This window comes from Brachionichthys hirsutus, chromosome 10 (genome assembly GCF_040956055.1).
Source record: "Brachionichthys hirsutus isolate HB-005 chromosome 10, CSIRO-AGI_Bhir_v1, whole genome shotgun sequence".
Classification (NCBI taxonomy): Eukaryota; Metazoa; Chordata; class Actinopteri; order Lophiiformes; family Brachionichthyidae; genus Brachionichthys; species Brachionichthys hirsutus.
Window position 1 is genome coordinate 10234862 of NC_090906.1, and position 26509 is coordinate 10261370.

Sequence of the window (26509 nt, forward strand, 5' to 3'; positions counted from 1 at the left end):
CTTGGTTAATCTTTATTAAATGTCCAGACACATTTAGATGTCATCACGGTATATTCTTCTTCATCCTTGTGTGACCGGACTCCACATCAATATCAGGAAATAAAAGGCTCAATGTGGACTGTGATTTACTTTCACATTGTTCTTTGTCAATTCTTTAAACAAAAAAGCCTTTTCTACAATACAGTAACCACAGAGTAGCCACAGTTTGCCTTGTATTGATTAGAAACTCAAGAGAAGCAGTAATACGCCATTCAAACATGGTCTTTAAAAAAAGATGATTTAAAAATTAGTAACATCTGACATAAATAAAGTGTGTGGGACCATTGCCAGTTCTCTTTTAAGCTAATGAGATCTCTGCTAACTGCATTGCTTGTATGTGCGTGTATTTTGTATGCTAGATATTCCAACTTTACAGGTTTGATTCTGGGTGCGAAGCAAAGGAACACTAAGCGGTAAAGTGCATCTGAAGCATCGTGTGTGTGTGTGTGTGTGTGTTGTGTGAGAGAGGAGAGAAGGAACAGCTGTGGTATTGTGGTGAGAGAAGCTCCCCGTTGGTCACTGGAGGGTATCTGCGAAACAGTCGGGGGGTAAAACAGAATGCGTCTTTCCCCTTGATGGGCCATCCCATCCAGCTCTGCTGTAGTGTTCCCCATCTTTGTTCAGTAACGAAGTACTTTCTACTAAGGATTATCAAAATACCCCTTCTTCACCGCCGACCCCGACAAAGCGTTGTCATGTGCGAACTGAAAACGTCTGCAAACCTCAACACGCAAATATCGCATTCCAAGGTGCAGTTTAATCTAAAAATGTTTAAACATTAATGCAAACTCCACTTCAAATGGATACCACTGATCATCATGGACACATTAACACACACCAAATTCACCACCTCCAAATATATTCAGCACTCAATATTTTTAAGTTTTTTATCCCCCCCCCCCCCTTACACTTTTCTATAAAATACATGGATTAATCCAAGCAGCAGAATATGTGGTCAGAAAATGTACACGCTTTGGTGATTAATTTCAGTTGTCCCTATTCTAAACAGGAAGTGTCACAGCCAACGATTCATCAGTAGCCCGAAGGGCTCCTCACGTCAGCTCCTCTATCCTCAGTCTCCTGCCAGAGCGTGGCTGGCTCAAGAACCTTTGGCCGTGCACGTGGTCCGGAGCGGCGCTTCAGCCAGGTCGGGAGGAAAGGCTTGGTTCCCCCATTAGGAGGAGGCCGATGTCTCCATAGTGGACAGGATGCGTACGACCTCGGTCCTCTGCGTGGCTGAGATGTGTTGGGTCATGTGCACAATTGAGTCCATAGCGATCTCTGGATTGGCTTGAACGAGGCTGCAGAAAAGAATGAAAACTCATGTCGAGGGAACCGACAGATGAAACACGGCTGCACTGTGTGACCGACCCTGCATGATTAAGAAATATCACCTGCGTATCTGCTTGAGGATGTGATCACGGCGGATGTATTTGATGTTCTCATCAATGACGGACCTTGCGCCCTCTTCCTCAGCAAGTTGCTTCTCGAGCCAGACCACAACCTCTTCATTGTTGTCCCACAGATATGCCTGGGGGGGGAGGGGTCATCATGAGTGAGATTCAAAGGAAGCACTTATGTACAAGTGAAGAAAATGTACTTTTTCCTATCATGTAAATTCAAACAAATGGATAAAAACAATACAAAAAAAACCCAAATAAATATCCACAACGAAAGTGATGGCCAGACACAAACCAGCGGCTTGATGTCTTGTTGACTGGACCTGAGAGGGGAATTAGTATTCATGAGGGCTGGCATCTCTGATCTCAAACAAAGCAAGACTGGAGGGCTTAGCAAAGATTTCGGGGCTGAGGGCTTTAATGGGCTCTTGGCTTTTATTCTTTTTAAAAACAGTCCTGCTTGAGGTCCACATCAACATTTAATGCCCATATTAATCATTTTTAATCTGTTTGCTTTTAATTAAGAAACAGTGTGTTGCTCTCCTATCTGCACGTGCCAGGGCTGTGATTAATAGCGGCTTAAGACAGCTGGTCCTGATTGGGATAAAATATTAGCTAACAAGAGGGACACTTCTTAGGAGATCTCAAACACCGGGCAGACTCGTGTCACCATCGGAGCCAGAGAACGGGTCAGAGGGAGGAGCAGGAACAGTTCAAGCTCATCTGTATTAAATGGCAATGCTTTTATAGACATGATTAAGGCTTCCTTATCTTGTGCATGTTGTGCTGAAAGAAGAGGAGTTGCAGGTTTAAAAACTCAACGTAATCATTCCCAGGGGCTAAGAAGGTGATTACTTTGTATCGTCACTGAAAATAACTAACCTTTTTTTTTTAAATCGAATTTATTACTGGTAACAATCACTCAGAGGACCAGATGTGGATCAACAACTTGTGTAAGAGTATATATTGAAATCTTGAAATAAATCATCAAGCAAGCCTGAAAACTTCAATCCCGTGTTTTGGCACAGAATGCATTTAAAGGCCTCGTGAGAATTAAGAGATGGATAAATGGTATAAAATTAAAATCTATTTTATAAAGTGAATCTGCAAAATATTAATCCACTCCGCTAAATATCGAGGGACTAGAAGTACGGCACTTTCACCTTAACGGCGCCCTCGGCCTCCACGAACCAGCGGCGTAGCATCGCCTGGATCTGACCATCTGTCAGCTCGCCATTAGCTGCTTGGATTTTCCTCGTGACCGTTTCCTCCAGCAGCAACCGCCGAAGACGCCAATAGAAGAACTGACGGGACGTTTGCCATTCAAGGATATCCTGAGACGGGGAAAAGAGACGAAACAAAATACATATTACAAAAAGTAAAAAAAAGCCAAATAATGTACATGCATTTAATTCCAATGAAATGCTGAAATGAATTTTGAACCTTTTTTGCTCGTTATTTGTGCAGATATATAATATTTACGCACTTCTTTCACAGAAAATGTAGACAACTCTCATTTACAATCCCCTTGTTTACAAAGCATTCTAGGATTTTCTACCTTCTCTGTTTTGAGTCTGCTTCTGAAAACACCATCTGGAGGAATAGGTGACCGCTGCCCCTTCAGCCCCGAAGGAAAGTGGACAGACTACACACTAACACAGGAACGAACAAAACGGGGGGGCGGGGCTACAATCGCTGATATTTGTTGAACTGAAAATGCAGAGCGGTACAGTCAGTAATTGATACTCACTGTACAAAACACCCTGGCTGCTCTCAATCTGTCATCGACCCCTCTGGTCATGTGAGCAGTGTGTGTGCACGCTTGTGTGTGAAAGATGCGACTGGGAACGCAGGGATGAGACAGACCGCCTGAGGCTTTTCGGTGCGCTCTAAGGTGATTGACCAGGGTCATCAGAAGATAATTATGACGACGAGCCTCGCAGTCTGGTGAGACCAAACATTTGTCACGAGGCAGGTGCAGTGGCAGCCAGACTGATGCTCCCCTGTGGGGTTTGGGGGGTTATTCCCATACCACAATGATACATGCACATTTAAAATGCTCACCGTTATTACTCCTTTCTCTTGCATGCGGCCAGGGGTGTCATGGAGGTCTGCAAACTGCACAGCCACCTGGTGGTAGATGGGCAGGAGAAACTCTTCACGCTCCTTAAGTTTGGTTTCCAGCTCTTGACGATCGGGGGGGCTTAACTCTGGGGTTCCTGTTGGGAGTTTTTTTAAAATGACTAAGAAATAGCATCAAATCCTTTTACGATTTTAACTGCAAGCAGAGCATTAGGATGAGAACTCACGCTAAATGCTAATCGGAAATCATCCTCACGTGAATTGGCCTTTGCTTATCGTTATATTACCATCAAACCAGCTTCTACATGGAGCTCCGTGAATTAACTCCTGCCAACAGCGTTTTGTCTCAGAGCTCCCGAACCTTAGGCCGCTGTCACCAAAGACCGATTTCTGGCAATTCCAATCTGTAAACTCTTTAAACCTCCCCAGTAGCCCCGTCCTTTCAAACAGTTAACTCAAAGAGCCCACACAGCATCGGACCACAGTGGCTCTGAGCCTGGAGGAAAATCAATAGGCTGCACAGGAGGGAGGGGGGGGGGGGTAATTGATCTGAGGTGGATGTGATTGCCACGTATCCCAGGGGAGCGCTGGGAAGATGAGACGATCAAAGCACAATACAGGATGGTGGTGACAGCGTGCATGCTCCCACCCGATAGAGCGATATTTAATAAAATGGACTCAAGGCTGGGGGGGGGGGCACCCACAAATAACTATGATTACAATCAGGGTGGAGGACTCACCCAATTTTTCAGCCAAGCTCAAATAAACTGGATCCACTCTCCTCATGGTCTTCACCAGGTCCTTCCTCCTAAACTTGATCTCCACGGTTCCCTCTGGCTCCAACACTCCACCTCTGGAGACAAAACAAACAACATGAACAAAGATGCTTTTAGATGGCGAAGATCTTCACCCTATCTAGGCAAGCTGTTCAACGCACCGGCTGTCCTTGTCGGCGTACATCTCCATGTGACGAGGGTTGATGGTGGGGTCTATAACCACCCAGGACCCACCTCTCAGTTCGGCCTGTGGGGGGATGTAAACCAGCACCGGTTGGTTGTACTCCCGCAGCCCATCCACAATGTAGGCCCCGAATTTCAACACCTGATCGTACATATCTAGAGAGAGGAATTTCATGAGACACTAAACGGAGAGAGGAAAAAGTTTGCCAGATTACCACGGAAAAAGAAGCACCTTTCATTCCGCCAGAAAACCCCCTCCAGTTGGCAAACACCATGAGAGGTAGGCCTTCTCTGTTCAGGTCCTTAATGGCTTGAGCAGTTTTGAAAGCAGAATCTGGGAACCACACTTGTCCTGCCTGCTGAATGATCTTCAGATGCAGATTGGAGAACCGGTATGAGTCATGAGTGTCTAAATACTTGGATAGCAGTTCATGCACTCAGCACGGCCTTACCTTTGCCTCAGAGTCCAGATTGGCAGGATCGGCTGGGATTGACAGCTCCACTGACCTGGTTTCCACAGCAACCACCCCAGTAGGTATACCCCCCAGTCTGAGGAGAAAATACATTTCATTTAGCGTCAACAAAAACACAGATAAGTTTGTGTTTCATCCTGGTTTAGTCTTTTGCTGGAGCACCTACCTGGCTCTGCCCACCACCACGCTCTGAGCCCAAGGCTGCATGATCTCCATGAAGGAACCGTGGTCAAAGAAGCCACTCTGACTGGAACCCTTTGGAGCTGCATTTGGAGGTGAGAAAGTACCGCGACAGAGTGCAGAACAGGAAATAACGTCCATTACGGAAATGTAACTGAATCAGTTTTCACTCAATATTTTCTCTTTCTGCAGCATTTTGAAAAACCCTCTTGTCCTTGTTCAGTCTGGCGTTGTAAACCCCCCACCCGCCCCCCCGATCAGAATCTGTACTCTTAACAGCAGCCATGATGGATGACTGTATAAGAAAGCTTATTCAGCTATTTCTTCTGTCTGCACACTCCAACAAACATGCCAGGGCTGTAAGGCGACCGTTCAATTAAGCCTCGTCACTCATCGCTAGCAGAGACTTTGACTGGCTTCCAACATGATCCTCTGATCCTTGCTGTCCTAAGCAGGAATTCCACTGATGTGGAATCTGCTCAGTCTGGAACAACAGCATAAAAGTCCCCAGATCGATTTTACTGTTCTCTTGGTTTTGCTTTAGCAGGATGATGTCAGCTTGTTTTTCTCTTCGTTTCTTAATCTCTCCGGTCATAGTTTTGTTCAAAATTTGAAAATTACAATCCATTATTCCTCAGGGCCCTTGTCGACATAACAAAATTGTGTTGTTGTTTTTTGTTTTGTTAAAGGTAATCAGCAATAAAAATCTTAGAGATACTCAATTCATTGGCATAAAAAAAAAAAAAATACAAGATAAAAGTTTTGAACTTTTGCCAAACAATAACCCAGACGAAACACTCACTCTGGCTGGGACGCCCTGCCAACATCCAGCGAGGGTCATATGGAGCCTTTGTGGGAACGAACTCCACAAGCCGATCGATAGGATCCTTGGAACTGAGGATGGGCACCGGACTAGATTTACACTGAAGAAAGCAAATGGCTTTACTTTACAATGATGAAACACACAGACATTTGGATGATATTTATCGGGATGCATTTTAAAACCTCACCATGGGCATGTAGGACAGCCACTGCAGAAGAGCAAATACTCCTTCAAAGTCGTCGCAAACGGTACTGTGGGTCACACCATTGTTGTGCATAATCTGAACTCCTCCAAGTTGGTTGTTGGATGTGTACACCTCCCTGCCCAGCACCTGGAAATGACAAAGGAGGAGTGGATTTTGCATCAGGGAACGGAGTCTGTTCTCTGTTGAATGCCAGACACTGACTTCTTTAGTCCGTTTCTTTAGGCATGTGCAGCAGAATGAAACGTGGCTTTTGAGAGATGTTTTACACAGCAGAAAAGTGGATACACTGATTATGAAAATCTGTCCGGAGGTGACGGAATCCACTTTCCACATAGAGTACGACCCAAGCTTTCATCATCAGACCCCTGTTCTCCACCACAATGGTCAAAAGGCGCAGGTGGTAGCACATGGATGGTGTGAATTAACACATGCCTTTTCAAGGCGAAAACAATTCATTCAATAGTAGCTCACCTCCTGTTTCTGCATAAAACTCCTCCATCTACCAGGTGTAATAGAATCTGTCACACACAAGAAGAAGCAGCCACCAAACTATTGTTACCTTCACATCACTCCTACGCCCCACCTGAAGCCGTAAAACCTCCCACCCAGCCCACCCTATTTTCATAAGCAGCCTAGAACAGGTGACAGGGCCCCGACACGGCTCCATTAAAATCAGAGAGGGGCTCAATCCCTACCCTCTGCTCTCACCTTTTAGCCATCATTTACTTTCTTTATTACCATTAATGATTATGTATCTGGCTACAAATCTAGGACACTCTCCTAAAGCTGTCAGGAAAGACTGTGGCCCCAAGACACATTGCAGTCACCTTGACATACACAAAAAAAAGCCCACGCCTCCGGCCATCGGAGGCTTCATTGAGATTCAGCAGGAGAGAGAAGAGGGGATATAGAACCGAGGGAGATGGTTGGAAGGAAGAAAATGAGGGGCAAACAGAATGTAACAGCTCACTGGGGTATTTATGCTAGTAGTTACTACCCACTCCCCGTGAAAATATGAGAGCTTTCAGCAGCTAATGAAATGATGATCTCTGGGTGGCAGCCTCCTGCTCTCCATTAAGTTTAATTTAATAGCCAGCGTGCCACGTGATAAATGAGCAGGAAAAAAAAGATCCAATTTCTTCCTTGTGTCGCCAGCGAAATCAGGACCTTTTTAAAAAATAAGGACAAATGATTGTAAACAAAGGGTATATTGCTATACATCACCTGCATACCATTGACTCTCGTCAGTTAATGTAGCTGTGCCTTCACTCCCGCAGAGCTAAACGATGAGGCAGTTGAAAAACAATTGAGCTTTGAGCAAATAGGAATGCCATCATTGTGGCATTTGCATGATTTGTAATGTCGCAATCTGTCAACCAATTGGAAACGGAGTCATCTTAATGCACTGACAAGGACAGCGAAGGTAAGGCAAGACGAGAGGCAGTGAAGCATGCAGGCAGGCAGGCAGACAGGCACACATGCACACACACACACACACACACACGCACAAATACAATCTGGCTCGGTAAAACTTTTCATTTTGATTAAAAACAAATGATATGGGTGTCCTGCACTGCAGCCTCTGGCATGTCACTTCATTTCTATGCAAATACATCTTCATGGTTTGCTTCCAATTATTCCGCTATGAGTGGCAGGCAGGCCTGTGGCTGGGATTAGAAAGGGAATCCTGGTAGAACAGAATGACGGGGGGAAAGAGGCCTGACCAACAAGTTGGATCAGCACCAAAATCAGGACAGAGAAAATCTTGAAAATTGTTTTCCTTAATATCTGTAAACAAACATACCATTGTAACCTGTTGTACCGGTAATATAAATCAGAATCTACAGTTAATGTTCATTTATTTTATGCTCTCTGCACTTTTTTGTGCCTAAATTAACAACAGCATTCTAGTTTTAATTTAAAATACTTCATTAAACTGTGGGTGGTTTTACCTTGTTTAGTGCTCCAGCTCCTGTGAGGATAATGTGGGAGTTGTCCACTTGAATTGTTCTCTGTCCAAGCCTCACCAGATAGGCTCCAATCCCTATGGCTCTGCATGTGACCTACAGGAAAATACAATCACGCTAAGGCTTTAAATAAGTATGAGGTAACCAGCTGCTTCAACTCCTTGAAGCGCGCATGTCTCAATTCTTGAAAGGCGACACAATTGGGTATTTCAAGGCTAAGGAGGAGGTTGTATGTACATAGGTGCATTCTTTGTACACAAGCTTGGCCGCTTCAGTTTTACCAGGTTCATAGTGATGATCTCTTCATAAGCCAAAGAAGATTCCCCAGCAATCATTCCAGATCCTCTCAGGTTCTCCACACCCAAACCTTCATCTTTTCCTATGATGTCAGTGATCTTGTACCTGCATGAAAACACCTGCATTAAAGTCATTGATGCCACTTGTGCAAATTCGCGGGCCCATTTGATTGACGTTACAGCATCTTACAGAAATATTTCCATGCGTTCTTATATTTAACATAAATGCAGACCTGGATTCTCCCTCATCCTCCACATGTTCACAATGCACAGAGTTCAGGGCTGAAACCTTCTTGTAGTCCTGAGGCGTGAGGTAGAGATATTTGAAACCCTGTGGAGAGACAAAACAGTGGATGATTAGTTTTGATAGACAATGGCACCATACTATACTTAAACTGTATCTGACTGATTGGGGTGGGGTTCAATAAGTTTTACTTCTCCCGACTCCATTTCCTAATTGTTTGTCTATTATGGACTGTACAGCTTTTTTTTTTTAATAATCCATTTTATTTGTTTCTCTTTGGCCACAAATCTGTTCTAAATAAATAAATAAATAAATGTCATGCAACAGAAACTTGAAATGACCTTATATGGATCAGCTGGGTCCTGCCAGGCCACATGAAACATATGTCTGATTTCCTCTGCCAGGCCAATGCGGGCGCCACTATTGGCAGCGATGTAAAGTCGAGGAATGCCGCTCGCTCTCGCCATCTCCGAGGCCTGCAGGAACAACTCGTCCTCCTGGGGCCCAAATGAACCTATCTTGTGTGTAATGTCATTACTTATGACGATGATCTCACGTCCTGCTGGATATTCAGGAGTACGCAGGGTCATCCGCCATGCCACCATACCAATCTAAATAATGATGAAGAAAAAAAGAGGAACATTGCCCATTTAATATATACTTGTATGCAAGACAAATAAACCTTTGTTATTACAGTAATTTGAAATTATTGCTTAGATGGTCCACCTGGGATTCATATATTTTACATATTATGAAACAGACCATGAGAGTGTATTCTTGTTTTAAATGAGAGATAGATGTTTGTTTTCCTCGATGCACTTCAATGATTCATTAAGCATTTCCATGCAGCAAAAAAGTACTGTATTAAACAAGCTCTCAAGAACCTGATCAAGGAAACAGAGACACCTACTGTGTAAAACTGTAATTGCACATTTTAAAAGCAAAGGTGGGGAGAGTATTACAAAATCCAGTCTTATAGAAAATATAATTTATTTCCTGATGTCTATTTCCAGATTTTCCATGTCAAAGGCCACAACTAATCACCAGAATTAAATTACGTGTAACGTTTGGGGAAGCGATGTTTGCAAGAGACGCTCTGGACAAGATGCCCACCAATAAGATTCATTGCAAAAAGTATGTATCCAAAGGAATGTTGGAAAAAAAACAAGGTTTATTCATAAAGTTTGGTGAAACTAATATAGTTATTAGATGTAATTTTTTTTTAGAATGGACTGATGGACAGAAGCACTGATTTCAAACTACCCCCCCTACCGTTGTTTACATTTTGGCTGATAAAATAACTGACCTCGTTGCCCCCCGGCAGTCGATTCATCTGCACAAGCTGGTCTTGGGCATCGAGCACCAGCTCTGTGAAGGTCAGCAGTTCAGAAGGGAGAGGACATTTTGGTAAATCGGCATAGGCCTGGGTAGCGTGCCACAGTTTTTTCAGAGCCTGAGAAAAGAAAGTCAGAATTGTTACCCAAATTATCCAATGGAAGACTTAATGGGAGTTTCATTCTTTGTACTGTACCTGTCGGAACATTTCAGGAAAGTCGTAGACGTAGGTGGTGCCTAGAGACTGTGCTTGGAAGCGCTTGGACTGCAGCAGGTCCTTGGTGACATACGGCGTGTTGATTAGCATACCATGCAGAGGACCCTGCTTGTCTCCGTATGCTTGAAACATGATCTGAACAAAGAATGAGAGCGAGAAAGAGTCACGTTTAAATGTCTTTGTCAACCTTCGAAAAATATGACCTCTGAAAATAATGATTATAATGAAAATGGTGATGAGAAACTGAACTGCGATAACATTAGCCAATACAAAGTACGGGGTGTGACCGGAAGGTTTTAATGGAATGATGTATGCGATGTTAACTGATCAGCGCCACTGAGAGATTATATTACTATTAAATATTGTTCACCAGGCTAAGAGCAGGACAGCATAGTGGAGCCCTACTCAAACGCAATAAATCTAAAGCTACATAGAAATCATATCATTAGGTAAAATATGGCAAAATCTACATTTATTTTATTAAATATGCTGTTTAACCCCAATTTAAGAGCTGAGGTGTCCAGAAGCCCTTTTCCAGGTTCTGTAAAATAAGCAGATGAGATTGATGGTGTGCGAGTGCCCCACCTGTTGGTCTTTGGGCCCCACCTGTCCCGTTCGGGAATCAGTGACCTCCTTATACAGGCTGATGTCCAGGTAGTAGCCAGATTCATTGGTGAGGAAGAGCCGGATTGGGATTTGCTTGCCTGTTGGAGTCAGGCGGATGTTAATTTTCAGTTCCGCCTGCAGGACACGCAGCTTCCACAGACGGCTGCCGTACCGCATCACCATGGAGCGCACAGACTCCTCGATCTAAAATTTTGCCAGAAAGCTTAGTTAGAAAAATAGTGGCGATGTCTGATAGTCACTGATAAAAGCATGCGACAGGGTCACAAACCTTTGACGGGTCCATGATGACTGTGGGGACAAAATTTAGGAAAATATGGTTACAGTCAGTCCGTACAGTCGTGTTGTTGAAAGCCACCTCCAGCTCATCCATGGCCTCCAGAAGGAGACGCTCTGCCTCATTGTGGAGGTACTCGAAAGATGCCTCCTGATGAAGTACAGACAGAATTGTCAGCAGTGGCTTTGTGTTGCCACATGAAAAGACGTTTCTCTGAAAACATAAAAAAACGGTGAACATGATCCACCATTGCCTCACCTTTGTGATCAGATCAGAGTGGCGGATAATGGCTCGCACAAAGAAACGGTAGTCCGTCACCTCTGCGCCTGCTTCCACACGGGCCGCACCTAAGTACAGGTGCATCTTGTGGTTTGCACATGGAATAGCAGTCAGGGCAAAATTGCGCATGCGGTTGAGCTCCAACTGGAAAGCTAGTGCTGGCTCCAAATGACGGTAGATCCTGTCTTCGCAAAACTATTGACACAAGGTAGGGGACAAATATAAGTACAAAACAACTGTAAATGATCACTATAATTTCTTTAAAGAAGATTTTCTTCTTTTCATAAATATATTTTCCCCCAATTTGTCGATTACATGCACTGAAAGCTATACAAATTTTAATCTGTTCAATACTCATGCTCATTTCTACATAAGACAAATCACAGCACACAAATAATGTGTTCAAAGTGACGATTGGACAAATGCTTTTTAACCTGCGGAAACCCACCTTGTTTCTGGCACGGAATGTGAAGAATTTGGGAAATTCTCTCTGTGTGAAAGATAAAGAGACAAACCAATTGGAAGATGCAACAGCTCATAGCCTACACAGCAACCACTGCAGTGTACATGCCGGAAACCTTTGACACAGAGATTACAAATAACACTCAAAAGATTTTAAAGTGGGCAGGCAGAATGGCGGAGATCACTAAAAACACTCTGTATCAAGAGCCACATTTAACATAACTGTCAGTTCCATACTTTGGAACTGAATGTCTAATGAATATTTAATGTGCACTGCAATGGTAAAAAAATAGATTGACAATTCTCCCACATGTCAAATCACAGCGCTCCCTGCCCTCCTTGGTTTTCCTCTACTCACATGAAACCTCTGGTCCACCTCACAGTTGATTTGCTTCCTGAAATCCTGTCATCATAAACGCGGCAAAAACAAGGCATGCCGATAGAGACAGAGACAAACACAATGATAAGCTCAATTTCAGAATGCAAATTATTCCAATTACTATGACAGTGTTAGAGATGATCAAATAACAAAAAATTATCATTCATTAGAACAAGGTAGATGGTACATGCTGTTCAGAACTGTTGAATTAGGGAGGTGCAGTATCAGTAAAGCAAATAAAGAGTTAACTCACCTCCTGAGCCACGAGCAATGTTAGCCTACGGATTCCGTGTTCAAACAGCAGAGCTTTCTGGGGGGGGGGCAAGGCAGAAATGTCCATCTGAGTCATCTCAAACTCTTCAAAACTCTAAACATTTTCATCAATCCCAGTTGTCGACTGCTCCGACCTTAGACATGGTGAACTCCAGGAACTTTTCTGCCAGGCCATCATCATCAATGTCACTGTCAGTCTTTATAGCGACATTCAAGATATGGATCGGCTCATTTGTGCTAGTCTGGGTGACACAAAAAATACACATTTATTTAAAGCATAATAAATACTTGAAATTAAATTAATACTTGAAATTCTAGACATGGTTTGAAATGACATCAGACTAATGTGACCTAACATGCAGACTGGATTGTTCTATCAGACAGATGACTGCTCTGGTCACCTTGTTTTCCTCTTCGCCGTACAGGACAGGACTACCTCCTTCTGGGAAGGTTGGACTTGGGGGAGGAGAGTCAGAAAAACAGCTCAACACATCCACGATGTTCCTGCAGAGGATCCAAAATACACACCGTAAGTCGTACTCAAAATATTATCTCAGCTAACCTAGAAAGTATATCCGGGCTGAAAAACATTTTAGCACTGACTCGGTGAAGTCCTGGAAGGTGCGGAAGGAGACCATGGCCCCCATGCGCTGACAAGGCGGTGTGAAGGACGTGTCGAGCAGAACGTCGCTGACGCTGGCTACGTGCACCATGCCGTAGTGGTTCAGGTTAGACGAGAACGACATCCTATGGAACAACGCACGGTGCGGTCATTTACACAGCACATTTCATCCTCACAGGCAACTCAAAGCGCAGCACACAAAGTTAAATAAAAAATACAGGCAGAGGAGTAAAAACAAGCGTAAAACTTCATTTTTACACAGAAAGGGAGCCATTCTAAAACTGGATCGACTCAGGGAAAATGTCCCCTATTCACCATTGAGAACCTCACAAACGATTAACATATATTTAAACACCTAAAGGCCTCGGGTGTTCGTCGCGGGGGGCGCTAATGTGGGTTCAGAGTATAAAAAGCAAGCAGTAACATTTACATTCCATGTAGATACAGACAAACGCAGCAGTGGAATTTGTCAAGAAAGTATGAGGGAGAACATTAAACCTAAAATTAAGGGAACAATGAAACACAAAACCATCATAAAGACCCGTAATTATCATTATTGTTTTTGTAACAAGCAGTACAAGAGATTTACACCCACTGAAGGGACACAAGGGGTCTCCGTGTGTAAGATCTGTCCCCGATTTGTTATCTGCGGTATTTGTTCCCTCTCAACACAGCATCCTTAGATTTATTATCTTGTCCTGGGTGACTTTTAAATGACCCAGCATTGGAGCCGACATTTAACTGGTAGGACATTTGAGAGATTTGTACTAAAACATTTCTCCAAATTTCATTTAATGATCTCGTGCCACATTACATTCCTTGTTGTGCTAAACGTTCAAAGTATTGAAGCTCATACACAAAAATGTTAGGATTATAACACTTTCACAAAGACAAAAAACAACAACACACACACACACACAGGCGGACTGATGAAAAGACCGACACTGACATTAATTGCCCAGAGCCATGCTGTGGTCAGTACTTTAGAAACATGCTCAAAATCAGCCTAAACTCCAGGTGTTGCATCAGTTTCTTTATCAGAAATGTCAAAGTACCAAACAACGTGTCGAACTACATGCCAGATCCATCAACCTTTAACACTGCTTTGACCATGCAAGCTAGCTATTTTAGTCTACGCAATAAAAAGAATGTTTACAATACCTGTTACGAGTGGGGATGTTCCCTCTGCAATCAAACAACATTGATTACTAAGTGATTAGTCGCAGGCACCAAGAGAGGAAGGCAGTAAAGGTGTAGGGATGAGTGTACTCCCTCCAATGGAACGTTATTCTAGATTGATTGATATCTAAATCCAATGAATGTGAAAATGGAGGATGACGGAAATATTCGGGAATCATCGACTCTTGATCACATTTCACTTCCTGACTGCTTGGCTTTACACCATGCATTCCTACATCCTGGAGCCTCTTCGGGGCGGCTGTGGCTCAGTTGGTAGAGTGGGTCGTCCAGTGATCGGTAAATCAGTGTTTAGAATCCCGGCTCTGACTGTCCGCATGTCCTTGGGCAAGACACTGAACCCCAAATTGCTCCCAGTGGGTCTGGCGGCACCTCGCATGGCAGCAGTCGCCCACTGAAGTGTGAATGTGTGTGTGAATGGGTGAATGTGAGGCCTAATTGTAAAGCGCTTTGAGCTTTACAAGTGCAGTCCATTTACCATTTGTCCTGAGGTATACTCTGAACAAAAAGAGGGGATCAGTAAGGAGGGACGTGCCAAACATCAGATACATAAAAGCACAAACATGCATAGAACTGCCAGTGTAAAGCCATTCTGAGTGTTTTTGCGCCAAGCAAGCAGCACCAAATTTGTTTTTTTTTTTACATTAAATAAATTCAAATAGCACTACAAAGAAGCAACAGGCACGTACATAGAAACATATTCACACGAGACCAAACGGGACATAATAACATAGGCGGAATGCAGGATGTGACTGCAACACAAAAGACACAATACTAATACTTTTCCAAAATGCTGAGCATGTACAAACCATATCCAAGAGTTTTTGTACTTTCATGTAGAACAAGAGCGTTCGAGAGAATGACTTTTGCTGCTCACGACATTCAAACTTCTGACAAACCAAGAGAGGAGTTTCCAGTTGTACCGAATACCTTATTTTGCACACGAGGAGCATCTAAATAAATAATTAACAACTATGAGCAACAACACACAGCTGGGAGGATGGAAGAGGAACTGTGGGGTCATGGATGACTGAAGTCGCCTGCAGGTTCTTCATTCTACATTTAACTTGTTTATCCTTAGAGTTTCACCTGATACTGTCGGAGATGCGGTACAACAGTAAGTGGATTCTAGGCATTGGAATGGCATGGTTTATGTAAATCCAGCACACTTCCACCAACTTCTGCCAAGACAATGAAAGACAACGCACGGCGTGTTGCGTGTGCAATACCTATTTGGATGCGAGGAGGGAAGCATGAACTGGAACTCGACTATACAGGTGTTGTCCTTCAGCTGTCGATGCTGAACGCTGTTAAGCTCATATGCAATGTATGCTCTGCGGACATAGACCTTCAGTCGTCGGCAATAAAGCAAAAGAAGATATTAGTTTGACATGTCAAATCGACAGAATTTTCACTTTCAGCCAGATAAAGCTGAGACTAATTGATAAGATTGGTACTCCTCTCACCTCTAGGGCGGCCATCCTGACTACCTGATTACTGTGGTAGAAGAAGTTGGGCAGGACGTCAAAAATGGAAGTTTCTGAAAGGATCAGTTTCTAGAAAAAGAAAAGAAAAGCACATGGCATCTTTGAAGTAATGTACAGTTTTAGATCATTATGGGAATCCACAACTGCTGCTCCTTTGCTGCTTACCTGCAGGTTCTCAATGCAAAATTGGTGTCCGTACATATCGATGGCAGACAGGAAGATGGACTCCACCTGGTTGTGTCGTAGCTCATAGGAGGGGAGGTGGGAAGCAATCAGCACCTATAGTATGAAGAATGTATGTTTTTCAGGTACAGGCTTTATGCAGGCCTAATTTCACATCCTGTCTTCTAACAACACCTTTTAGAAATGAAGTGCAGTTTTAAATTGGAAGTCAATTTCTCCACTCCAAGCCCTGATTTTATCAAATGGAGTTACTTTAAATATAATGATGTGTCACTTCATTTAATCATCTCTCCATTGCTCAGCAAGACATGGCAAAGAGAGAAAGGAGAGCAGGTTTTTTGGATGCAAACAATTTTATATATGTTCTCTCATTTTAGTGGGTGAGATATCAGTTTAGTGTAGGAATCGCTGCTGGTTAGTTGAATAAGTGAATTTAAACCAACCAAATGTTGAAAGCAGCGCATTTTCAATGTAAAATAAAGCAAAATGTAAGTGAAATTAGGAGTCTGTATCTAACCTGCCGGGCACGCAGCGCCACCTTGGCATTGGTCGTCTTACTGAGCTGGGTGAATTCGGACAAGATCGCCATGAGTTCATCTGTCAGTGTGGAATCACGGCCACACAGTTGGTCCTGGACACAAGAGAGAACATTGGATACAATCACTAGATAGATATAAACAGCATGTAAATTAATAGGGGAAAAAAACAGGGCCGTTACATTTTGAATTTACTCAATTACAGAAATCAAACTACTGATCACAACTTTTATTTGAAGTGCAATGGGTAAGGAGTAATAATTACTGGTACTTGTAGTCATAATACGCATTAACAGTGTATACGTAGCCATACATTTATAAGAGAGCACTATACAAGGCTGTCAATCAAACACTTACAATCAGCATAATAACCAGCAGGTTCTTCTTGGTGACTTGAGCATGAGAGAAGATATAATTGAGCACATTGGCCATGTCGCCTTTGTTTTCCTCACGCAGTATGAACACACACTTGTCATAGTGTCCTGTTAGAAAAAAGAAAAAGACTATCAGAACTCCACAGTTGAAACGCTAAATTAAAATACTGTGCCCCACCTAGTGGGCATCAATAATAAGTGCATGTTAGTGTTGCACTGCTGCTCACCATTCTGAAACTGGGTCTCGACTCTCAAGTACTGCCTGAGCAAGTCCATCACCACTGCCTTCATGTGACCCCGGATGCCGCTACGATACCTGTAGGAGACAAATACATGCTGATCTGACAAAAACAAAAACCCACACAGCCATGTGCTAACTTGACTCCAGACAGAATAATCAATCAGCTGTGAAATAGGTTATTACAGTAACAAAATCTAAAGCAAATTAATAAATGAAATCCTGTTACAAAGCAAATTACATCATGGGTGCTCCAAATGTGTTTCTGCCAGAGATGTTCTAAGAGCTCGTCGATGCAAGCAGTCACTCAGGCCGTGTGAATGTATCGGTAAATCTGTCTGATCATTATCCAATAAGACAGCATCACACTCACTTCTGTACCAGCTGAACGATGCTCTGTGTATTCATAAAGAAGACTTCTCTCTCGGACTTCTTGTTAAGAGTAGCTGCATGGCTGTCAAGGATGTTTGCAATCTGGGACATAAACAATACAAGCATTTAATCCAAGTGGCACACTGATGTCTCAATCCCATTGTGTGAGATCCTAACTGACCCAATGCAGACAAAGTCATAAAACAGCCCAAGTGAACTCATCTACTCTATGTAAACATGTATTTGTAGAAATATAATTTAAAATAATTTGCAAATAATAGTTTGCACAATAAAATGCTCAAAAGGAATTTTAGAATGGAAATCAAAACTGCAGTTGAAAAATTTCACTGGTAAACCAAAAATATTCTACTCTGTAATGGATAGTTTAATGTGGCAGGATTGAAAATTCACACTACCGGTACATCCGTTCATAATAAATCACTCTCTGGATTATTGTGGTAAACAAATACTAGCACTGCTAGCAAAGAAAAAGAACTATTAGGTGTATAAACGGAAGATTTACAATTATTAATATTTAAAACTTTTAATGGAATTCTGTGGGGTGCAGTTTACACGCATGTGTTGGTGAAGCACCTGCTGGCTGGGAAACTGGCAGAGCACAGAGGTGATGTTGCTTGCATACTGAGCCATTTCCTTCTTGATGGCCTTCTCCACAGCAGGAGGGATGCGACCCGACACACTCGTCATGATGTCTTGGAGCTCCAACAGCGGCAAAGAGGGATCCCGCATGGTTTTCATCAACCTTTCTACCCACTCTTTCAACTAGACAGAAAAAGAAGGAATATATATATATATATATATAATATATATGTCCTGGAAGACATGTCAATATTGGGTGTGCATGAATTGTTACCTTAACACTGAAGAAAGGTTCAGGAAGACAGTAGCCATTCATTATGTGAACAAGGTGATCCAGCGTGTTGTGAAAGACTCTGTGCAGTTTCTCCCCTCTCAGAGCTACGGCCTGAATCAAAGGCAGAGTCCCGGTGTACAGCTCTGCCTGAAAGACAAACGCCAACTCTTACCATTACATCAATAAGATACAGCATTGTCAATCATGTAGTCTCGGAGGATGTAGCGGGCAAGCTGCCCCACCTAAACGCAGGTGGCAGAAACCTGGTTTTAATGTTTGAGTAAGTAAATATCTGAAGGAAGAAATTAAACATATTGGGTCAAACGTTCTGGACTTGTGTAGATTGCATTAGTCATACAGAACATAGAGTACCTGTTGCACTCTACTTGGGTCATCCAGCTGCAACTTAGCAATGACGCAACCAGGCTCCAGTGCTGCTCCAATCCTCTTCACATAGTGAATACAACCAGATTCTGCAGCTGTAAGAGTCATGACCATCTTCATCACCTGGAAACAGAAGAGGCACAATGTTGACAACTCATCTAAGAGTTACATTCATTTGAACCGATTGTATATTTCTTAAAGGCAATATAACCTTCTGTACCTCTATTTCAGCATAGCACTGGCCAGAAAATACATGCCCGCCGTCCTCAACAGTGTACTGAATGATTTTTCCTGCTGAAGGAGATCGTAGCATCGAAGGATCATTCTCCTTTTCAAACACACAAGTCTTGTTGCCAATTGTGACGCGATATCTGCAGGAGAAAAATATCCAGAAAAACTTTACTGCATCAAGTCATTTCAGGCAAATATGTTAAGTTCGCAGGGAAATTCCAAGACAATTATTAGGTTATAGATATGTCATGTTATTACTTTCAGATTCACTATTTATCTACTTTATGGTAATATTACAGCTAAATTTTTTTTAAGATTCTCTTCCTCATACCTGTCCACTTCTTCCTTCATGTAGGTGGTATAGCTGCTTCCATCATAAGACAACAGTAGTCCTCCATCACTGAGCCGATGGACGTCCACCTCAGCGGAGGAGTTGTTCATGATCACCACATAGGAGTTGGGAGACTGGCGCGTCACTGTGAGGACATACTTAATACCTTCATAGATAAGCTCCACATCCACAGTGTTAAGCAGAGTGTGTGCTGGCAGCACCTGGCCCCTGGTCAGAAAGCAGAACGCATCTAGTGTTTAAATGCACTACTTGGATTTGTCTCCTAAGAATCTACTGCTTGAAATTCTTTATGATGATAATGTCGTAGTTTTACCTTTCCAGAGAATGCAGGAAGTTGGATACGCTGTTCCTCAGGTTGGCATCTGCTACATGAAGAGCCCCGCTGACGATTCCCAGCATGGTGTCAGGACGCTCTGCCTACATACAACATATACACTTTGCTTCTGTTCCAGATAAACACCCAATATGCAAGCTTCAAGTGAAGGAAAAACAACAAAGCCCCATCATTAGCTTGGATACATTTGAAGCAGATCTACTCACCTGCATCTTCTCTGAGATCAGCCTGTCCAGCCAGCCAGTGTCGATGCTGTTGTGCTGAAAGCTTTGAGTCTCCAGCAGTTTAATGAGGTATTCCACTGTAGTCCTGAAGTCTCCTCTGATTGACAGCTCTTTCAATGCCACCACCATGTTTCTGTAAAATATTCATATATTTAACCACATATTATTGTACCTACAAAAATTAGACAAGTAAGAAAATCCAGCTATGTTTTTAAAATTCCATCCAGACTCACGAGATGGCCTCTTCCCGATTTTCTCCCCAAGAGAAACAGTGTCCAAACTGGGAGTCAGCAAACTCATGCAGGCCTCCAGCCGCTGCCACGCTGAAGTAGCCCCATACATTCTTGTTGCTTCGGAAATTTAGCTCTTGCACAGTTCCAGAGCTTGGCTTGAAACCCTGCGATTAGTTCATAAAAAAATACATTATTTCTCAAGTATTGATCAAAATCAAAAACCCTCTATCACTTTATACAGGTCGAGCGTTGGGTTGCAGATAGTTGCGAGCAAATACTTTGTGTACCAGGAGAGAACGAACCTTACCTCGTCAGGGTTTTCACTAGTGATTCGAGCTGCGATAACATGTCCCCGTGGGGAGGGCACAGTCGACATACCCTCAAAGTCAATGATGGAGTCTCCCCAGGGCTGGAACCCATAAAGCATCCTGAGATCTTTGATCCTCTGAAGAGGAATGCCCATGGCGATCTGAAAGAAAAGAGTGGAACATGAAGGACATTACAAACAACTCAATACAGCATCTATATATGAGTGTAACACAGAATAAACTAGAAACGTGCAAACCTCTGCCAAGTAGCTCATTCACTCATAATTAGATTTACACCATCCACATGTTGATCTGGATCGTCATCAAAAGGCTATAAATTGTTCTTGTTATCGTTATACACCAACCATGAAAAGTAAAAGTGAATCGGAATTGATGTGTATTTTTAACTGCTTTTTTTTATCCATAAATGGAGTTTTCAATGTTAACATCTAATATTTTTTTCCTGACCTCATTCTGGATCATATCTAGAATACATTTTCCATGACAGCACATATCGGACCCCTTTATGACTGTGATTTCTGGAGAGTGAATTGAATGTATATTTTACAAGATATGACGATCAAGATATTTTGTATCCAGACGGGTATCCGGAACACTTTCAAAATTGAATGGGATCCAAGTTAGACCAAGACCCATCCTCGCCCCCCCCCCCCCCCCCCCAGAATGCTTATCCGAAATAAAACACACTGAAACACACTGTCAGTCCAATTTTCGCCTGGCAAAAGATATTCTCATCCTTCTGTTCTCCGCTGGAATATGAAGCTTTCCCAATCCTAAACGCTGCAAAAAAAGAAAGTGCCACAAACACCTGATGAACTGCAGTCAGCTGCCATGCAGAAAAGGGGCCTATCTAGTGTTGTGAAGCATGAGAGTCACAGACTATGTGACATATCAGGACATCATCTTTCCTGTCAGGGTGAGACTGACCTGTAGTTGAGCAGCAGGGAGGTTGACATCAGCCACCATTTCAGTGCAGGGGTGCTCAACCTGCAGTCGAGGGTTGAGCTCCAGAAAGTAGAAGCTGCCATCCTGGCTGAATAGGTACTCCACTGTACCTGCACTAATATAGCCAACCATCTTGGCAAGCTTCACTGCACACTGAGGAAAGAAGAGAAATCCATTACTACTAGAAAACTATTAATTAGATAAATAGGAGTATAAATCATACAAGATGAGTTGTACCTGTTCCATATCCTCAAAGACATCAGATGTGGCGATGGAAGCAGGAGCCTCCTCTATTATTTTCTGGTGCCGTCGCTGCACAGAGCAGTCTCTGCCAAATAATGAAATTGCATTTCCATATTGATCAGCCAAGATTTGGACCTCTAGATGCCGGGCATGTTTGGCTAGCTGCATGACGAAAATAGGTGAGCCTGGAACTTCTGCCTGGACCTGGAGAACCAGAGAGGAAGCACTTAACAAATGCACAAAATTGTGAAAAGTCCTACATAATATCCGAACTTGTAAAATTGGCGTGAGCCTTGAATTTACCTGTCTGAAGAGGTTAGGGAAATCTTCAGCACAGTTGACTTTACGGATGCCTTTTCCTCCTCCTCCCTCTGAGGCCTTCACCATTATGGGGTAGCCTATCTTCTCTGCCGCCTGAAACCGGAAACGTACAACTTCAGACACACAACAAGTATCGTAAAGCACATGCCGCATGCATTTTGGAATTATGGATTCAAAGCTCAATGGTTTGGCTTACCTTGAGGCCATCCTCTACATCCTGGATGCAACCAAGTTCGTAAACATCAGAAGGAACACTGATGATTTTCTTTTTTTGGTTGTGCTCCGTCCATTCTACCGTCAGGCCTAAGAAAGAAAAAGCACCAGGCACGCTTCTTAAATTACTGACATGAGAATTTTCTTTTACAAAACGTCAGGTATCTGAAATTAAACATTACATATTTGCGGCAGAAGAATGTGATTGGAGAAATGTTTCAAGAAGCAACATTCAAGAACTACTGATCCTCTTTTTTATTATTTGATAACTGGCCTCTTTTATGCAGCATATTTTTTTCATTTGATTTGAACAGTATGAACAGAAGGTGGTCTTTGGAAACCATACACACTTACCTGTACCACTCCATGGCAGGGTTGGGATGCCAGCTGTCTGAGCTACAATGGACGAGGCGATCTTGTCTCCGAGAGCCCACATAGCCTGACTTGGGGGACCTGAAGAAAGCACAAGTCGAGACAGAAACATTAGAGATCATGTTGTACGAAGGGGTGGACAAATTGACACTTAAAGATGCTCCTCCCTACCCATGAAGGCAATGCCATTCTTCTGAAGCAGCTCTGGGAGTTTAGGGTTCTCTGAGGCATGACCCCATCCAGCCCACACTGCCTGTAAGACACACATGATGACAGGTAGGCAATCATAATATGATTACCTAAATGTGGGACTACTAAAGATGTAATTAGATTACATTAAGCTGTGTCACCGTGCAGAGTACAGGTATTGAGAAGTTTTGAAATACAAAAAGCATTGAAGTGCAGAGGAACATGCAAATGTGTAGAAAGGTAGAGGGTTATGCCATGCAATGAAGATATTTAAAATACTGAGGAATTAACAGTATAAACAGAATGGACAACATTGTGGTAGCAAAATAGATAAAGTGTGTGCTGCTACCTGAACAGGTATCCGTTTAGCAATGTCCAGGATGAGCTCCACATTGGCATAGTTGTTATTGTTCGTCCCTCCAGGCACAGGAACGTAATGATCTGCCATTTTGATGTATTCTGTGAAAGACATAAACACGAACATGTATCCCACACTGCCATACAGGGATTCCTTCAGACGTGTTCCCGTCACGTTGAAGCCCACCTGCGTTGGCCTTCAAGTCCTCTGGGGTCACCATCACAACGAAGCGGATTGCCCTTTCATTGCGAAACATCTCGTAGGACCAGCGGCGGATGGAGCGCATGCACTTGACGGCTGCAATACCATTGTTTGCAATAAGTACCTGGAGAAGTTAGTTGACATTATTGAATCACTCTTAAAAAAACATTTACATTTAAAATAATTCTCAATCAGGGTTTGCATAGTCAAACCGGAGGTATGTGACACAGTGAGTTTACTTCATGTGCGAGCATAGCAAAAGACTTGCCAGCATAGCATAGTTGCTATGTTTTTGTAGGGTGATGACGAAAAACTAAATCGTGTTGTAGAGTCCTTCGTTGGCTTGTTTTCATGTTTAAGGCACTTTTTATTTTATATGGGATGACTAATCCCTGAAAGGAATGTAGTAGAGGGAAAATCAATGCCTTCTCGATAACTTTGTTGCCACCAAACCGGGTGACAAATTCTGCAGGAGAGGCCACAGTGAAGTCCCTCTGGAGATCGATCCGCCGGCGTTCTCTGCCTTGCTTCACCAGATGCAGCCCCGACATGCTTGGCCTATTTCAAGACACAAACAATGAAATGCATGTAAGCTCTCATTCGGGAAGGAATTCATCAGTAGTTTGCAAGCAGAACTAAACAGTTTAGATGCATGGCACTGACGCTGAGAAGGCACTGGCTTCACATTTTAATGAAAGAGAAACATAACCAAGAAATAGAGGATTTGACTACCGTTTGTTTTCCATTCTTAAACTTGTGGCTCCCATCTACAACTTAATCGATGGTGATTATAAATATTGATATAGAGACCTGCAAACAGCAAAACTGAAGTACCAACAAGGTTAATTCACAATAGAAAACAGGCATTGTATTCCATAATTGTACCTTACACATACACTTACAGGAACTTATGCCTTTGGAAGGCTTTGTGTTCTTGATAACATCCTTTATCTGGGCTGTTTCTCTAGATTCAAAATATATCCAGCTTGACCTTTTTTGAGGTTTGGACATGCAATATTTTTAAAATTAAGTAAAATGTTTCACGGTGTGTCTTAAGTTTTGATCTGAAGAAAATAAAATGCAAATTAATTCCACCAGGCATGGATTCAAACCTTAGATTTTGCGTGGAGCCATCAATCTGGTCAAATCCCATTTCGTAAGTGCTGTCGGAGCTACTGGAGGATGGAGACAAGGATCGAGGCTCCTTCTCCTCCAGTTGCACATCAGGCTTCGTTTGGCTCTCGTCCTCAGAGTTCTCCTCAGACACAGATCCCACCATAAAGCGAGAGAGCAACTTTTTACCACCAGGCTTCTTCTTAGTGATGCCATTCTGCTGTGCCATGGCTGGTCGCAAAACAGGCTGCGAGTACTGGCAAGAGACACAAAAATGGCAGGATCAGATATGTAGGGTCCAAATATCAGGGCACAGTGCGACACAAGGTTGGCCAACATGTGACGCTGCAGACAGTGAACATGAGTATCTTAAAAAAAAAAGTTATTTTGCAACACCTGCAAACAAACACACTGCTATATAACTGGACAGTACAGTACTAGCCCGCCTATGCTTTCTTAGGTGTTTTATATCGCGTATGCATAGAGAGTACCCCCCCCCCCCCCCCACACACACACACACACACCGGTCACACCTTACCCATCTGTAGCTCCTTGTGGGACCAGAAAAACAAGCCGAGCACTGACTGCACGTTAGCAACGCCAGCCTCACAAAAGGTTGCCGAGACCGGCATTATTTAGCTTGTTAGCAGTGACTTCTGACATGGATCCCCGTTCTATTAGACATATGAAGCGAACAACTTTCTAGCTGCAGCTAAAGTCCATTAAACAAACTTATTATTGGCATCACTTGTCAAGTCAGAGCCGCCACAGTAGAGACATATAAGCTCGACGCGATGCCAATCATTTTAGCTAGCTAACCGGGACAGGCTAACACAGTTACCGCGCCACAGACAGTGTGCCGCAGGTGTACTGCGTGAACGCAACTCATGAACAGTTGACTTGCGCAACACTATCGGATAAAAGCCGACGAGAAACTCACTGGTGAAGATCAAACGTAACGTAATCCTGAGACAGTGGAGTCCAAGAGTCCGGATAGATTAACCCCGTCTGTCAGACATCCCGGTTTCCAGCAATGAAAGAAAAAAGAATCGCCATAATAATGGTGAGGTCACAGAGCACCAGCAGCCGATGTCACAGCAGAGAGTGGGGTGATGTGATGATGCGCAGGCAGGTTACTCCTGGACATTGACCTATGACCGCCACTTCCGCTATAGAAATGGTGTAGCATAGAATATGTTCATGTACAGTACTACGGAGGCAAAAAAAATTGAACACATTTATAGCAGAATTTAACTTTTCCCATAACCCTTGTTTGTAATTTTATTTTGAATTTACCTGTATATTTTATTTTTCTTCTTGTGTTTATTTTTGGATTTCATTATTTTCCTTCTAATTCTTTCCTTCCTTTCCTGAACATATTGGTGATTTTATATTACTCCTTCTATTTTGACCTCGGAAAATGTTAATGTTTTGTATAAGATCTTTTCAGTGAGTTTGTACTGGTGAGCTTTGTTAATAAAGTTTTTTTTTTTTTAAGGAAAGAAATGTACAGTACTACGGAAACATGACAATTTTCACATTAACAGGGTATATATAATTGCCCAATTTATTTAAAAAAATGAATGCCATCTTGGATTTATCACTGAATAGCAAAATACTCGGTAAAAGAGAAACGCGCTGTAATGTAGCATCTACTTCACAAAGATCTAGGAAGGGTTCGTTCGAAGAGAACCAATCATAATGCAGAGCGACTTTTGTGGGCGGATTTTGTAGATGTACATTGTACAGAAGGAAGGCTGCGTCTTGGAGGAGGGGGTTGTAAATGTGTTGCACGTCTTGTGCATCATTTCGGTGGAAATGTAGTCTGTGCAACGCAGGCGTCAAATTTCAGAATCTTACTATTAATTAATGGATAAAAAAAGATGCACACACCTGCATATGTTTAACTTCCAAAGCTAAAAATGTGCTGACAAAGACATTTTGCGCAACAAGATAAGGTACTAACGTAAAAAAAAAAGACGTCTAAATACTGTACTTATTTTTTCCTGGCTTTTTTTTAGTACAGGTAAAGCCCCCCCCCCCCCCCCCCCCCCAACCCCTCCCCAAACG

The 26509-nt window shown here is 42.8% G+C and overlaps 1 protein-coding gene across 1 annotated transcript; it reads right to left on the reverse strand.

The window, feature by feature from the left end:
* On the reverse strand, positions 1-24668 carry acaca (acetyl-CoA carboxylase alpha). Its single transcript, XM_068744171.1, has 53 exons — positions 24439-24668; positions 23752-23884; positions 23312-23450; positions 23117-23226; positions 22750-22831; positions 22561-22659; positions 22190-22296; positions 21976-22086; positions 21667-21876; positions 21412-21582; positions 20463-20624; positions 20156-20319; positions 19905-20055; positions 19678-19781; positions 19344-19571; positions 19002-19152; positions 18770-18904; positions 18398-18544; positions 18118-18306; positions 17525-17625; positions 17141-17229; positions 16897-17021; positions 16521-16634; positions 15986-16099; positions 15800-15889; positions 15563-15681; positions 14298-14321; positions 13118-13261; positions 12916-13018; positions 12649-12756; positions 12495-12551; positions 12221-12265; positions 11849-11890; positions 11380-11595; positions 11116-11271; positions 10806-11030; positions 10200-10355; positions 9975-10121; positions 9010-9279; positions 8658-8755; positions 8410-8530; positions 8114-8224; positions 6144-6287; positions 5936-6056; positions 5120-5216; positions 4933-5029; positions 4713-4848; positions 4459-4636; positions 4262-4374; positions 3504-3658; positions 2603-2773; positions 1434-1570; positions 1-1340 (listed from the first exon to the last, which is right to left on the reverse strand). The coding sequence occupies exons 1-53, from the start codon at positions 24666-24668 to the stop codon at positions 1214-1216; spliced, it is 7074 nt and encodes a 2357-aa protein (XP_068600272.1). The 3' UTR covers positions 1-1213.
* Between the last annotated feature and the right edge of the window lie 1841 nt (positions 24669-26509).

What these genes read in the sequence shown, in the direction of transcription:
- acaca (XM_068744171.1), bottom strand. Translation starts at nt 24,668, where the DNA reads ATGGCACAGCAGAATGGCATCACTAAGAAGAAGCCTGGTGGTAAAAAG. An exon ending in AACATCCCCACTCGTAACAG is followed by an intron (nt 13,262 to 14,297) that starts GTATTGTAAACA and finishes GTTGTTCCATAG; the next exon opens with GATGTCGTTCTCGTCTAACC. An exon ending in TCATCATGGACCCGTCAAAG is followed by an intron (nt 11,031 to 11,115) that starts GTTTGTGACCCT and finishes GCAAAATTTTAG; the next exon opens with ATCGAGGAGTCTGTGCGCTC.